The sequence below is a fragment of the Trichophyton verrucosum genome (genome assembly GCF_000151505.1).
Source record: "Trichophyton verrucosum HKI 0517 chromosome Unknown contig00168_1.f1.exp, whole genome shotgun sequence".
NCBI lineage: Eukaryota > Fungi > Ascomycota > Eurotiomycetes > Onygenales > Arthrodermataceae > Trichophyton > Trichophyton verrucosum.
Window position 1 is genome coordinate 56,095 of NW_003315541.1, and position 15,539 is coordinate 71,633.

The 15,539-nt window shown below is 48.7% G+C and overlaps 5 protein-coding genes across 5 annotated transcripts; all 5 read right to left on the reverse strand.

Annotated features, from left to right (window-relative positions):
- Nucleotides 1-1,167: 1,167 nt before the first annotated feature.
- Nucleotides 1,168-2,446, reverse strand: TRV_01804 (uncharacterized protein; the record flags this gene model as incomplete). The annotated part of the gene is made up of 2 exons (XM_003023991.1): nucleotides 1,168-2,268; nucleotides 2,381-2,446. The coding sequence occupies 2 exons, from the start codon at nucleotides 2,444-2,446 to the stop codon at nucleotides 1,168-1,170; spliced, it is 1,167 nt and encodes a 388-aa protein (XP_003024037.1).
- Nucleotides 2,447-3,614: 1,168 nt separating this feature from the next.
- TRV_01805 (uncharacterized protein) lies at nucleotides 3,615-5,668 on the reverse strand (the record flags this gene model as incomplete). The annotated part of the gene is made up of 8 exons (XM_003023992.1): nucleotides 3,615-3,838; nucleotides 3,938-4,051; nucleotides 4,121-4,435; nucleotides 4,482-4,758; nucleotides 4,807-4,946; nucleotides 5,012-5,057; nucleotides 5,132-5,211; nucleotides 5,374-5,668. The coding sequence occupies 8 exons, from the start codon at nucleotides 5,666-5,668 to the stop codon at nucleotides 3,615-3,617; spliced, it is 1,491 nt and encodes a 496-aa protein (XP_003024038.1).
- A 1,911-nt stretch (nucleotides 5,669-7,579) lies between these two features.
- Nucleotides 7,580-8,113, reverse strand: TRV_01806 (uncharacterized protein; the record flags this gene model as incomplete). Its single annotated transcript, XM_003023993.1, has 1 exon — nucleotides 7,580-8,113. One exon carries the CDS (start codon nucleotides 8,111-8,113, stop codon nucleotides 7,580-7,582), a length of 534 nt encoding a protein of 177 aa, XP_003024039.1.
- A 2,347-nt stretch (nucleotides 8,114-10,460) lies between these two features.
- On the reverse strand, nucleotides 10,461-12,085 carry TRV_01807 (uncharacterized protein; the record flags this gene model as incomplete). The annotated part of the gene is made up of 2 exons (XM_003023994.1): nucleotides 10,461-11,532; nucleotides 11,598-12,085. 2 exons carry the CDS (start codon nucleotides 12,083-12,085, stop codon nucleotides 10,461-10,463), a joined length of 1,560 nt encoding a protein of 519 aa, XP_003024040.1.
- A 795-nt stretch (nucleotides 12,086-12,880) lies between these two features.
- On the reverse strand, nucleotides 12,881-13,123 carry TRV_01808 (uncharacterized protein; the record flags this gene model as incomplete). Its single annotated transcript, XM_003023995.1, has 1 exon — nucleotides 12,881-13,123. One exon carries the CDS (start codon nucleotides 13,121-13,123, stop codon nucleotides 12,881-12,883), a length of 243 nt encoding a protein of 80 aa, XP_003024041.1.
- Nucleotides 13,124-15,539: the final 2,416 nt, after the last annotated feature.

The window sequence follows — 15,539 nt, forward strand, 5'->3', positions numbered from 1 at the left end:
GCATTGCATTCGAAGAATCTGTTACTCCGTAGTCACCTTCACTATTTTAATACTCTACGAACCGCTTAATGACTGATAATTAAAATCGGCTGAACCAACGTCTATACGACTGTCCAGTACAACAAATGGTAGATTGATCCTACTAACATTGGAGTAATTAATTGTGGCGGATAAGCTGCATCTAACGAGAAGTTAAGTCGTTTCCTGGGCCTTGCCAACCGGGACGGCTTCTCTGAAAAGGGCTTTTAAACCCTCTTCTACTTATTGAGTAGAAGTAGAGGCCTCTACTCTACCTGTTAAGGGTAAATGAGATAAAATCTATAGAATATATATACTCATCTTACCTTTGGTGCATGTTTCAATAGACATTTTTCATGACCCTGGACTGTCTTTACCTAGCTACTGCAATCAGCCTGGTATACCACGCACGTCCTTCACCTTCTATTCATCTGTCTTTTCTCTGAGTCCTCTCTCCATGCCTATATATCTAAATTTAAGCCTGTCGTTGTGACGTGTTATGCGAGGCTGAATATTAAACTTCCACCCTCGGCCAACCACCAACTGTCAATCCAAGCGAAGGGAAGATGTCGAATGACTTTCATCGTATTTGGGCATGATTGCTATGTAAGACCCCCGCATTTTCGATGCCAGGATGATAATGCAGGTCGTATTCATAATTAGTTACAGAGTCAGGAACTCAAGTTCATTAGCTTAGAAAACGTGGGAGAAAAATGCAACCGTGCGCATAGGACGAGCAGAAGAAACCAAAAACCCTGTAGTGACAGATGCATCGTAGACAAGAAACGGCAGGATATAAGGGAGAGAGACATTTAGGGGGGGGGGGGGGTATACGGAACGAAAAACCGAAGCGGAGAGAAGGGAAGAGACGGCCGAGTGTCCTGACCAAGGGGTGTGTCTCTGGAATGCCTTATTAAAACCAAGTAGATGTATCAGAATAAAAAAAAAATGTAGCAACGCCAGGCTGGAGACGCAGTGGTGAGAAAACGCTAAAGAGGCTGTGCAGATAATAAGCAGGACGGAGAGGGAGAGGCCGCTGTGATGGTGGTGTGGACGATGGAAGGGACATCTCCGAGTGGGCGTATACGGGTTGAGGGTGGGTATAAAGTCCGTATATCGCGCGTAAAAGGGAGAGAGGAGAAGCGGTGTTCAGGTAGCCTCAACCACCATGCCCAAGCCCATATTTCTTCGGTTGGTGCTTGATGCTTTCTTTTTATTGAATCCGAACTTGGAAAGCTTCTTGACAAAAGTCTGCACTCGTGACAGCTGGCTGGCAGTAGTCGCAGCACTCGCAGAAGTGGCCGGCGGAGTGGAGGTACTTGTCGCGGCGGTGATATCGCTGGACGTGCTGGCAGTGGTCACTGTGGTTGCTGAGGTATTGGTGGCATCCGTAGAAGAGTTTGAGGAGCTCGACGAAGACCTCTCGTCGGAGGCCTGTGTTGCTACTGGCACCAATCCCATGCTCTGGCTGATAGGACCGGGCGTGCTTTCAGCATGTTGGCGAATATCCGTTTCTGTAGGTGCGAGAGTCTCTGTATCACTGTCTTGGTAGCCCTGTCTGCCAGCCGTGCGACCTGCGAAAGAGTGTGGTGCATCTTCCGGCCGAGTTTGGAGGGAGGACTCAGGGGCTGCAGGCCCGGTTGGGGATGTGGGTAGGCTGGTGCCATGGCTGACGCTGGGAACCTGGCAGTTCCGAGATGTATATGGATACGAAGGGTCTTCGACTATGATACCAGTCTCTGTATGCATAGGAGCAGATGTTGTCCGTCGTATTCCCATCTCCGGGGAAGGCTGGTCGGTAACAACGCTGGCGCTATTGGGAGCAGCCACGGGGCCAGAAGTAGGCGGCAAGCTGGAAGACGGCAAGTCTGTCCGAACAAGCGGTCTATGGCGTCCAGATGATGCACTCTCTGGTGGGATACTGCTCCCAGACGCATTGCCTTCGTCCACAGAGCCTATAGGTCGTTTATCTGGTGGGTGAGCAGCCAGTTTGTGACGCTCATGTTCGTGCTGGGAGTAGCCCGGATCCGGCTGAGGAATGGCAGCACGCCGGACAGGCTGGCCCTGGTTCTTGACCCTATGATAGAGCAGGATACAGGCGTGTCGAAGGTGGACCAACGTCGTAGGGTCGATTACTGGCCGGTCTGCCAGAGGCGATCCCGGACGTATAGGGGCCAGGGTATCGTCAAAATTGTAGTATCTCGATTCATCCACAACAGGCGCGGGGTGAGGAGAGATAAACGGGCGTTTCTATCAGACCGTCAGTCCACAATTCAGTGCAGTAAATTCGTACGTTCGGCATATAATAATAACGGGAGGTGACAGGGGGGAGAAGGAAGAAGAGAAGGAGTAAAAAACACACCGAACTGGTGAACTTGAAGTTGAACCGCCGCCGCATGGCAACATCCCACGCTTGCTGGGTCAACATTTTTCGCCTCTGGCAGCCAGTTCTTTGCCTGGCAGTAGGATGGACAGGTCAGGTTTATGTAGATCTGCCAGACAGAGCTTTTCTCGCGGTCTCTGGGTGCAACGACACGGGTTATAAGAGAAGATCTCTCGGGCTCGGCTTCGTGTTTGCAAGGGCGGTTTGACCGCCAACCCGAGGCTCGACGGCGATATTGGAGCGGCAGCAGAAGTGACAGCGGGCGCTCGGAAGTGATGGCCAAAGGGCGGGAGGGCGATATTTGGCCGAAGCGAGACAGCTCGGGGTTGGTGATGGCTCGTTGGCTAGCTTGCGGTGGTGCCGTGGACGAGGCGAGCAGCGGGCGAGGACGACGGCGAGGATGGACAGAAGATCAAAGTCATCTTGAGCAGACGACGAAGAAGACGGAGAAGAAGAAGAAAAGGGAGACAGCACAGAATAAGAACCTAAGACTCAGACAGCGGGTTGATCGTTGTGCGGCCGAAGGGAAAGGAAAAATGCGCGTCGATGGCCAGCGATGCACAGCTATGGCCGGGCGAGGTCGCTGTACCTCCACATGCATGGCGCGGTACCTCGGCCGCCCGCAAAAAACAGTGGCACGCGAGGTACCTCGCCATGGGGCCGGGGTCGCCCCTTTAAGCCGCAGCCATCGCCCGGCATAGTTCGCCATAGTCCCGCATAGCCCTTCTTCCCTAGTTGTTCGGCCTCTCCGCGCTGCCAAAGACGACATCTACATATAACTACATGTTTACGGGGTCGACTGGTCGACTGCAAAGTACTCCGTAAGTACATAGCTGGCTGGCTGGTCCTCTGTCTGATCTACATGATGGCTTGCTTGTTCCACTTGTTCCACGAAAGAAACGGGCTGGTTAAACTAACTAGTTAATCACAATCTGTCCTACCCCTTAACGGCGCTATTGATACACAACTTCTCGCCTGCATCGTGCGAATAGGAGTCGATGTTTGTACACAGGCTTGAACGCTAGCGACCCCACGCTATCTCCTTTATTCCTGTGGTTCTTCCCCGTTCTTTGATAGTCGCGCGCCCCCTGTCTATATATATACATATATACTCCGTAACAATGGAGTCGTTAGTTAGGGCGTAAGGAGGGGGTCCATTCCAGAGCATTTCCCCGGCTAGAGCGAGCGTCTAGACACCAATTCGACGCCGGCGTTAAAGAGTGTAGCGGAATGTAGGCGCTTTATCGCCTAACTCGCTCAATTCCTGGTCACTCAGGCCCCGGGTTCCCTCTCGCTCTCGTTTAGCGTTGACCCGCTTGTAGGCCTCACGCATGAAGATGGCTGATATCACTCCAGCAACCAAGAACCCAAGTTCAAGGGCGTGGCCAAGAGTGTACTTGGGTGCGTCTGGCGCTCGATAGAAGTTGGACGCCATGGCTAAGGGAGGGGGGTTAGTCGGTCATATTGCTAATAAAAAGAAAAGGAACGGTACGGAGTACGCATATAAGGACAAAGGGGTCTCAATTTTTGGCTCACCTCCTGACATGTTGCCTGTTCCGATCTGGAATGCCATGCCCGCAGAACGTTTGTAGCTGCCAGCAAGATTGTTGGCTAGCCATGTTACTGCGCCAGGAAAAGCAGGATAAATGCCTATATGGGTGCAGGTTGTCCGTTAGCATGTTGCATCATACGGTTTGATTTGGGATCTTCACAGCTTACCGCAGATGGCGATGAAAACACCTGCATACACTACCCTTGGAACACCTCGTCCTGCAGCAGAGATACAGATGATGAAACCGATGCCAATCAAGCACATGCACCCAATGACAAAGGGTGAGCGCTTGCCACTTCTGTCAGAGTAGAAGGCGACTACAACGGCAAGTGTTGCCGCAGTCACGTATATAGGCACCGTCAGGAGCTGCGCTGTTGAGGTCTTATACCCCAGGTCTTTGATGATACTCGGCAAGAAGAGTGAGGTTCCATACAGAGGACAGATGATGCCCACGCAAACTGGGTTCCTGTGGTTAGCATTGACTAAAAAAACCCCGAGGATAAAATATAATTGAAACCAGGGGCATACCGAAAAGTGATGCATAGACTTGCCAGTCTGTGAATACCTCCTTGATGTACTTCCATTTAAACTCCTCCGTCTGGACTACTCTCCTCCCCGATAAGCTAGACCCCTGATACTTGAGGCGGTGAATAACAAATTCCCGCTCCCTGGGAGTTAGGAACGATGCTGTTTCGGGGAAGTCTTCAAGGAAGAAGTATGCGCCAGCTGCCACAACAACGGTCAGGAGGCCCTCCAGAATAAAAATCCATCGCCATCCTTGATACCCTCCCACCCCGTCCATTTTCTATATCTCGTCAGCTAGGCCGGGATAAGTAATCCGAGAATAACTCACTGCAATAGCAAATGCCAACAGGCCAGAGAAAGCACCTGCAATGCTGGCAGCACTGAAAAACATGGCCTGCCTAAGCTGCACCTCGTGTCTGCAATACCACATAGTGATATAGTATGCAACCCCAGGGTATAATCCGGCCTCTGTTCGTGCTTATCAGCCTTCCCATTGCTCTCGTGAAGAGTGCAGTCAAGTCCAACATGCTTACCGGCAACACCCAGGAAAATCCGAGCAATCAACAATCCTTTGTAATCCTGTACAATCCCCATCAAGGTCTACCTCTATATTAGCATAGAACACCATGCATCCTGATGTTTCACTGCCCTACCACAACGGTACCCCATGCAAGCATGATCGAGGGTAGATCTAAACAGTAGTTAGCATGTCTATCCTTCTTGCATTCACACCCTATCAATAATACCGCATCCGACGTACAAAGTGAAGGGCGTAATCTCTTCAACAGGATATTGGATGGGACCTCAAAGACAGAGTATGTAAAAAAGAACACAGTTACTGTCAAGGTATTTAGTTACGATCCGCTTATCAGTTGCACTGGGAATTGAAACTTACAGCACCAATTGAACTGGCCTCCTTTAAGGCCCAAGTCAACATCCAATCCCTCGATCTTCGCATTTCCAATATTGCCCCTATCCAAGAATGAGAGCAGATAGAGGAGTGCTAGTGCTGGGATCAAACGCATGTCCATCTTCCTGATCACCTTCTTCTCGTTGATATCAGAGAAATCAGGCTCAGAGCTTGAAGTAGACCTCAACTCGCTGTCATGCTTCTCTGAGATATCAGGCCCATTATTCCGTTCAACATCCTCTCGCATCTCCGTCTCTGGCTGCTTTTCTGATATTCCCATTATTGTTCACGTTCACCTTTTGATATGGTCGGGTCGGAAACAGGGGCTAAAAGACAATTCCTCGAGGAAAGGGAAAACGAGAAAAGCAGACAGGATGTATAGGGGATTCAGGGCATATATACCCTGATATCCACACATCTTGCACTTCTACCGTGCAAGTCGCCCGCATCCCACCTTTCTTCTTCCAGGTCGCAAGGATAAGGACATCAGTTTACCATGCGTCTCTTGGCCATGGTCGCCACATAGAGTTAATAAACTACCTCGGAATCTCCTCTTCGCCTGTCAAGCCCATGCACTCCCCCGCATATATGGAGTTGGTCGGCTATGGTCTTCTACCAGAACCGGTTTATCATGGAGGCAAGTAAGAAGTTACGAGAACTTGGAAGGACGCCAACGGTTCACCGCAACCGACAACCATACCACAGACGAAAGATCGGCCAGGTCCCATGCTTAAAAAGGAGGCTAGATGCACGGTTTATTCCGAAGACCCCAGCTTCTGTAAAGTGGCACTGGTTGGGTGAGACGAGATGAACCATTGCTGCTCGAAGACGCTTTCCGAGTGGTAGCAACTGTTGAATGCAAGATTGCTAGTCAACTAACGAACTAGTTAGTTGTCCGCTGTTGCTTGTGGCACGCTTGATATCAAGCCAGGCGTGTCTACTATTATTGGGCAGGTTGTTCAAGGCCTCGGCAATCTTCTCAGGGACTAACCCTGCGAGGTCCCTGCGACGTAATGCAGGGAGGAGAAGAGCTCTCAGACGTATAACTCGGGCCGCATGTGCGTATTCAAAGCATTCTGACAAGGGTTCGTTGCCGACTTGTTTGTCCGCATTGCCAATGCTCAATAGTTAGACTAGTCAATGACCAAGCTAGATAGACCCGGTCATTATGCTTTCCAGAAGCCACTTCTCATTTCACCATTGAAGGCAAGGGTTGCTTATCTATTGACTTGGAAAAGAGAGCAATTCCTGTGTGACGATATTCTAGAGATGCAGCCTACCAAATGTCATGCAGGAGCGGCGTACAAAAACAGCAAGGAAACTCTGGATTAAATTTGAGATCCGAGATATTATTGGAACGTTTGATCCGCATGGGATGAGAGTTTAAATATACTCAGCGGCTTTCCGTCTCCTAGATCTTCAGAACCAGCCTGGGGGTTAATGGTTAGTGTGTTGTGTTAGTTACTGATCCAGAAGACCCTGGACATCATGTATGGAGAAAATACTTCAAAGTATTACATAGAACCTCACGCAACAAAGGGATCATCCAAACGAAAAGGCGTTTTCATACGGAGAACTCCATGCATATTTATTGTTCCATAGGATTAGTTAGATGTCCTTCCGGTACTCGCAATGCTGTAAGTCTGCGGGAGCATGTCCCTAACGTGTATCTCAAGCATTCCACCTTATCCACCAGATGCAGGATATGTTCGGGGATCCCTCGAATCGGAATCCGCCATTCTGGCACTGTTCGAATATTTCGCGCATCGATGCAGCCTGTTTATGCGTGCCTAGGTTGCAATGGTGCTGATCATCACATAAATACTTATATGTGCCGCGAGTACTCTGTAAGGATGATTTCGATACCCAATTCCATCGACTTCTTGAACGATACTTCTCGTTCATATGAATCTGCACCAGTAACTTCATAACTAGGGGCATGCGATCGTCTTAATGATCACAGGCGATTCCATTCGACAAAGTCTCTCTGATGATGCGCAGTTTATTAAGCCCGCAACGAAAGCGTGCACATCGCTTTCTCCCAGGAATTCGATCGGACATTTGGCGCGCTTTGATGTGGCAAATGACCCATTTCTGTCATGTGTTGAATGGGGAACCTCCAAGTTTAGGGTTGAAGATGGGGTAATACTCCATTCCCTGAGAATTCTCAAATCCCGTCTTTGAGTCTTGTTCACACCAGCTCTTGCTTCATCATAAAACGAGGCATTCGCCTCTTTGCGCGCCTCGTTGGCCCAAGGACAACCGAGACAATCATCAGGGCAAAAGCCACCAAGAAGAATATCCAGAGATAATGATACAGCCATGAAAGGACTGCAACGTCGTTTCCATGCCATGTGGATCCAGGGAAATGCGAAAAGAAAGTATATTCCGTTGTGTCGTACAGCTGCGACGGCAATATGGCAAGGCCGTGTGGCCCCTTGAAACTGGCTATATCATCTTTTGCACCCGTCTTCAATATTTCGAACCACGACAAGATAATTCCGCTGAAGAACATCGGCCCTGTGGTAAAGAACACTGTTACATACTTACTAACGTACCACCAGTTGTGATCATAAAGGCTTAATGCAGCTTTTATCATCAAGGGATGGCCAGGAGAGCTCGCCATCAGGTCGTTGCTGACACCATAAGGCCATGTTCGCGGTACCCATGCCGGGAAATCAAGTAGTGGGCGAATATCACGTCGACATCCTATATCCATATCCATGTATATTCCACCATAGTGCCAGAGTAGGAAATATCGCAGCGCATCCACCCGCTGAATCCCATATCTATACCCATCATACGTGGCTAAAAACCATTTAAAGTTAGCCTCGATGAAATCGCGAGCTTTTTCGTCGGTCCAGAAGTAGTGCTGATATTCCGGGAGCAGAACTTAACAAGAGTTATAGGCGTCTCTCCAGATTTCCGGAAATTCTGGGGTACTATAAGTTCGGTGTATGATTCTTGGTATTGGCGTCGCGTCTTTATCCTTCAGGAGGGTGACATTGTAGGTTGGCTGATTCTTGCTGATGGCATCCTCGAGTGCCTTCACATAGCCTTGCGGCAGGTCGTCTAACGATATGGAGTTTCGACTCAATGCTAAGTTTAGGGAATTGTACGAATGTATCAGGGACGCACAAGTGTACAGGAACAGTAAAACAAGAGAGACTAAAAGGGGGGCATTCCAGACGAAATCAAGCAGACGAAAGGGTAGAGTACGAAGCAGTCTCCTTTTGCCGAAAAGATAGCCCACAAGAGACATCGTCACAAAACCGCGAAAACTGCTGAGCTCTGCTTTATAACCTGCAAGAGACGAGGCTCCCTCTGCCGCTTATATATAAAAACTTCCATGCTGCGAGGGGAAGAATTTGGGCTAGAGAGTGAAAGGATTAGAGCATTCCTCTTTTGTCCCCACTGAGCGGACGCAGAAAGGAGCAGCCTGTAAGAAAGATTTCGGTTCCCCTTGGTTCCTTATTCGGTAGATTCCAGGTCCCAAACTCTCTATTTAGGCTGTTTTACTTGTTCGAGAACATGGCGCGCTGCTTAATTACAGCAAGACCCTGGGTCACATGGAGTTGGAACGGGTCTTTTTTTGGAACGCTCCGTATATGGGGTATGTCATTCGCACCCTGCTTCATAACCGCTTCTTACTGGCTCAAGAGGTCAAAGATGCCAGATGGTTGTGGCGCGAATTTGCAGGAAGGTTTAATCTTCCGGATACGGTAGAGCTAACTACCGTCAAGCTGGCTTGTTTCTTTTGCGACTGCCTGGGGACGAGTCCTGTAAGCAAGTAAGCATGTCTAAGTAGATTTGAGACAGGGTAACTTAAATTTATAACGGCTATCCCAGCTCAATAATATGTGCGTCCATATGTGCAGGCAGTAAATTAAACAGCACTCGCAGTATATGCAGGCCTAACACTTTCTCCTGACGCAAGGCCGAACGCTCCATGAATGGCTGGCGAAAAAGCTTGCAGGCTGATGGCAAAGTTTATTTGAACAGCGTCATTCACACTAGCGGGCTAACTAACTAACTAATTGGCTAGTCAGGCAACTTATGCAGCTTCTCACACTGCAACAATTGGCCAGTCTTTCAGGTAGACAAGAGCTGAAGAGACGACTTGCACGAATCCACCCAGAGGACTCGGTCGCATTCGATGCGAGCGCATGCAACCGTAGGCGAGGCTCTCAAAGAAACTACTCAAGGTTAGCCGTTGCTTGGGTTCTTTGCTCGCAAGAGAGGCTGATGAGGGAGATTAGTTACATGCTACCTCTCGGAGACATAGTTTGTTTGGTGTCTCTCGTATTCGCGCTGACCTCGCCCAACTAGGCAATCTTACTCGAGTCACCGACATCCTCTGCAGGACGCAATAATACAGACAACGGATGGCTGACGGGACACACAGCGCAGAGTGTAGGATTGGTAGGAAGCTGCACAGTCGGAAATACGGCGATTGTTGGTTTTTCTGTAAGGACTATGGTCGAGTGGTTTTCGCCTGGGTGTACGCATGCTGAATACGCGTTCTGCGGCTAAGGCACAGCAAGTTAAAAAAGGTCGAAGCCCTTGCTGTAACTTGAAGCACAGTTAGCTCTAGTTAAGTATATGCCGGCTATTTTTAGGAAACCCTGTGTTGCGTAATCGCATAGAGAGCGAAACTCTTTATTGCAGGCCATTTGGCATCGCATGCAAGTTTATGTAATATCGATGAGAGATGTCGGGGAGATAACGTGAGGCTGTTACCTGAACCCATACTGTTGACAAGGGAATGCAAGAGTTGTGGTCCATCATGCGAGATCAGCTGAGGTGCGTTGGTGTTGTTGAATACATAAAAGTCTAGACTGTATGGGGCAATAGTGCGCGCTTCAATCATGACAAGCTCCAAATCGACGGGAACTATCCTGGAAAGAAAAAAAAAAAAAAAAAAAAAAAGGAAATCCACCTATGCCAAAAAGAATATTTAGAATATAAGGGGAATCGTAGAGCAGTTGGATGCTCGGTGATAATATGAAAGCCAAAATAAGCAAGAAGAAAACTGTGCATACCCAATTACGACGCTGCTGACGTCGATACTCTTACCACGCGGTGATGTCGTCTACCTCCGCTTCGCCGAAGGTGCTACTTTTCGTGAGCTTACCAACATGGTCACCAGCAGGATTCGCATCTGTTTCTGAAGGGGCCATGATGTCAGGTAGAACTTCCCTGAAGAACTCCAGGATGTATCTGTTCACCTGCTCGAACTGCAGCAAGAAAGCGTCGTGGCCCTCGGGGCTGTCAATATTTTTTAGCCGTGAATCCGGAATCCCATCGGCGATTTCTTGCTGTTCGGCGAAAGTGAACAAGCCATCGCTTTCAATCCCAAGGACAAGGACGGGCTGCTGTATTTGGGCTAACGCATCTTTTACGGGCGTTTGAGACGTCTCGTCGGCTCGATGTCTCGAGACATCATGTGTATCCAGTTTACGGGTAATTGCAATATAACAATTGCTGTCAAAACGTTTGACAAATTTCTCTCCCTGGTATCGCAGATAAGATTGGGCAGAGAAGTAGGTTGCAGGCCGCTTGGATAGTTCCAGAGATGTAACAGAGCCTGGGGATGCAGGAGTTGGTGCATGCGCGGTGTACACAGCTGCACCCGTGAATTGAGGATCGGTGAACTGAAGCTCTGTCAATGGTCTAGGTGTCTGAGCTCCACTTGACGGCCGGGATGGCCGTGTGCTCTTATGGCCATCATTATGGACTGCCCAATGCTCGTTGGGCGGAGTTGGCAGGCGCTGGGTGCCGTTGATGTTCTGTCGTTTCGATGGATCAGGCACATTCCGGCCAAATCTGGACTCAAACGAATTTCGGCTACGGTATGTCAGCAACGCTGACATACGAGCAGCACCGAGCCCCGTGGCAGGGGGATCACTAAATGCATAGTATCCATCCTCATATTTTGGATCGCTATAGATGCTCTGCCTCTGTGCTTCACCCCAACTTATACCCCACGCGGAGTGCCGACTTGACGTCGCGATTGGCACAATACACCGAACATAATTCTTGCCGAAGTAAGCATATTCCAACGTGAGCATTCCACCCATGGAGCCGCCAACTACGGCAGCGATCTGACGGACGCCCAGATCATCCAATATAATTTTGTGGAGGCTGCATTGACCGTTAGTATCAATCTAGTTGTTCAAGGTTATGCTCCCCGTGGATGATTAGCTTACTTGACGTCGTCTCTTATCGTGGTCAATGGAAACTCTGGTCCATATAACCCCCTTGACTTGTCACCATCCTTGTACGTGACTGCACTAGCCGTACCGTATGGGCTACCCAGACTGTTCAAACAGATGATGAAGAATCTAGTAACGTCAAATGCCTGGCCAGGGCCGCCGAGCAGTGGCCCCCACCAGTCACTGACATCTGCACTTCCACTTAGGGCATGACAGACTACCAGAGCGTTATCTCCCGTCGGCGAAAGCTTGCCCTTGGTTGTATATGCCACAGGAACATTATACAGTGTAACACCAGATTCAAGGGTGAACGAAGGGACAATCGCAATTGATTGGTCGGTTATCAGTTTCGAAAAAGGGTTCTCAGGCTGACATGCCACTCTCTCTACGGGATTTAGTAGCTGTTCACCCTCCACAGTGGGCGTATAGGAAGTGGTATATACTGACGGAGCTTTGGTTGGTGGGGAGTCTGTTCCCCGCATTCAGCCATCCTGCAGGCGCAATGTGAATCAGCGCTGCGAGTCGGAAAAATGGGCGCCAATTGATGAAACAAGCCAACAAGCCAGCAAGCCCGTTGAATTAGCGTATACCAAGGTATTTAATACGACAGCGCGAGGAGGAGAAGAGAGAAGAAGAACAGGATGGAGTGACGTTGGAGTTGAAGTTGAAGTTGGACGTTCTTATTTTTTTTGCTCTTCTTTTTCTCTTTGAAGATATGCGAGGGCTGACGCCACCGCCTACCAATCAGGAAACGGCAGAATTAGGTAAGCGTGACTCTCGGATCTTTATTATTCCATTACGGATGGCTATTGCCGGAATTGGAAGGAACCTTACGGCAATTTAAATGATAGGTAGGTTAGGTACTACTGGTGCCTATCTGGTTAAGGTAGCCCGTATTGGATGGGATTCGGACCTCGTAGTATCAAACTTGATCATGAGCCGGATATGCTACCATTTCTCTATAACGATGGGGTGGTATGATTGTCATTCTACGCATCAGAGTCAGCCTCTACTTAGCTGACGGTAGTATGTAAGTATGTATGGATTACCCTAACCAAATCATCTATAGGATTTGAGCCTTGGTTTGCTTGTTAGTTTCGCCTTGAAATTGACGTCGTTGGATATTCTAGCAACCGGAGAAGAATATTATACATAATAATATTATACAGTAATAAGACATGATCATGGACTCATCAACATCGTAATAATACTCGGACACATGCGCCGAACATCAGGAGCGGAAAGTTGAATCAAGATTAGAGGGTGGTTAGGGACGGCTAGGTGCTGTCGTAAAGATGCTCACCCTCGAGCTTCTGAGGCTTCAAGCAACGGGGAGGTGAAAGTGAAATTTGTGACATGGTCCCGTCCATAATAGAGTTGAGGTAGTCATCATCATCGGAGTAATCGATGTCAGTGGGTTCGGCTCCAGCAGACATGGCAGCAACAGCGTTGAGCATCCATTGCATTTCAAGCAGTGCAACATCTGGCAGCGGCAGTTCTTCAGGATCCGCGGTCTTCATTAAGATAAGGTCGCCGCTGAATATCGGCTTGTCGGTGTAGACGTTAAACAATTTAACTTTATTGGACCCTTAATTACTAACGTCTCTAACATCCCCAATTGATGGCACGCTAGGCCGCGTAGATAGCCTCATCATCGGGGGATTATCTGCACGCGGTAGCCAGAAATACCGGAGGGTAAGCTCCGTCTGGTCCTCGTTCATGTCGATAGGTTTCAAGGCAAAGTATGACCTTCTATGGTAGCTGTGAGAGCGGGAATATGTGAGCAACTTCAACTGGAGCTCCGGCCCTGGTGATTATGCATTCTTCGTTGTCACGTTTGCGGCACTGTGGCGCTTCTGGTCAATATAGCGACAACCAAATTTATAGCGAAAATTGACAAACATTCTCAGCCTCAGATTTTGATCTAGCTTCGATCAGTTCACCACCCAGTCTGTGTTTGAGTCCGCCTGGACTACGTGACGGTGATCCGACGGATGACGGTTTCTGCAAACCGATGGGCTTTGACATTGTAGAAGATGAACGGCTCCTTTGGAGCCCTAGCGTAATAAAAGCTGTTAGTATCTACCTTTCTGGAATCCCCCTCATTCGAGACCGAAATAATGGAAGAGGTGAATGGGGATAGCTGCTAGTTGGCAAGAACTTCGTCACTTCGGCGCTGTGAGGCTACCCTAAGGTGGTTTTGTTTGCTCGTAGTTCGTCGTTGAGCCCCAAATTCCAGGGTGGGGAAATACCGTGATTGGGTCGGCGTGTTCACCAATCAGCAAGCACCAAAAATATTCGCTGCCTTTGGCTGGGCTGGTTTACGTGGTATACGTGGTATATGCGACGACGGAGTGTCGATATTGCTGAGTATCAAACCGCTGAGCAAAAGGGGGGAGAGAGACCCCTGATTGGCAGTGAGAGAGTCGTTATATCATTGACAATAAGTTGTCAAAGTAACTATGTATTAGGTACATAGCGTCACTCAGCAACTAGGCATATAACTGCCTAGCAAGGAGACGTTATTCACTTCATCAGATCAACCATAGAAGTGAAGAAGAACTGTGTTGATCGCACAGACAGCCACGAGGTGCAGAGCAAGGATCCAGCGGAGGCCCGCTAAGATACAGCCACAAGACTGTCGGTTCTATGGGATGTCTGGTAGTTAGTTAACTGCTGGAGTAGGAAGTTGGATATACTCTGAGCTTCTGCGACTCCATCAGCAGCCACAGGACTTCGGGATATCAGATGAATCGACTTGGATGATTTACCTCATCCTCTAGTTGGTCAGAGCAGGCAAGACATTTGCTGGTTATCGATTATAAGGTTCATTAGCGATCTGTTGCTCCCCCCTGGATGTCTCATGCTCACCAGTTATCATCCTTGACAGAATCCAGTTCCTATATTTCTCTGCATTATCCATGCCATTACGGCCCCGAGGGGTCCTCAAAACGGCTTCCGCTTGCTGTTGATGCAAACTTCCCTTGGGACAAAACACCAAGTCTCTGTGCCGTAACTAATCAACTAGTCGCTCGTGCAGCCCCTTGAGCCCTTTGGGCCGGTCTGCCTCCAGCCACATTTCCAGCGGCGTTTGTTCTACAAACGCCTCAATGTAGAAAGGCTGCAGACTATGGAGTATCTCCGCCGCAAAAGCTTCTTCCCCTCGATCGCTCTCACAGCAAGAAAACAAAAACAGGGCTTGCTAACTAAACTCGTCTAAAAAAAAATTATTCGTGGCTACGCCAAAAAGCCCCTGGATGGACGATGGGAAGCACTTCTACGCTCTTATTGGTTCGCACAGATTTTGAGGCACATTTTACCTCCAGTTTCATGTTTATCTCGTCCATCTCCCAACCTCCAATGCGCCGCCGAAGGCGCCCGGGTGGATGATAGTCGAGGGAATATCAACTGAAAATCGTCGTTCGAGACAGCAAGAACAGCAAACGGATCAATCCATTATTTCTTATTTTATTATTTTTTCTCTTCGATGCTCTTTGGTGGGAGCTGAACTTGATATGTATCAAAGTCTTTTTTTTTTCGTCCATCCCGAATACTCGGGTCAGTGTTTGTTCAAAACACAACCGACAATCAAGTTCTGCAGAGATACGAATAGAAGACTGGGTGAAGGAAAAAAGGACTTCCTGGAGACTGTCGAATCCAAGAATTCGGACGGCCCGTTCTCCGTTTTCCATTCTATTTTATTCCTTTCCCCCCCAATCTGTCTTCTTAAAATAGAGACGTCACTTTATCCGTGTCAAAAGTGGCCAGGCCCGTCAAGACTGCCAAATATATCAAAAGCAAACGAATTCTACTCGACTAGCTACGCCCTGCTTTGTCATTCAGTTTGGGCTCGTTGGGGTAGTTCCTTGACGATCTCCTTACGAAAGCATTGGACTTGATATCTATTCTCCAGAAATGCTACTGGCCCTTTTTTCA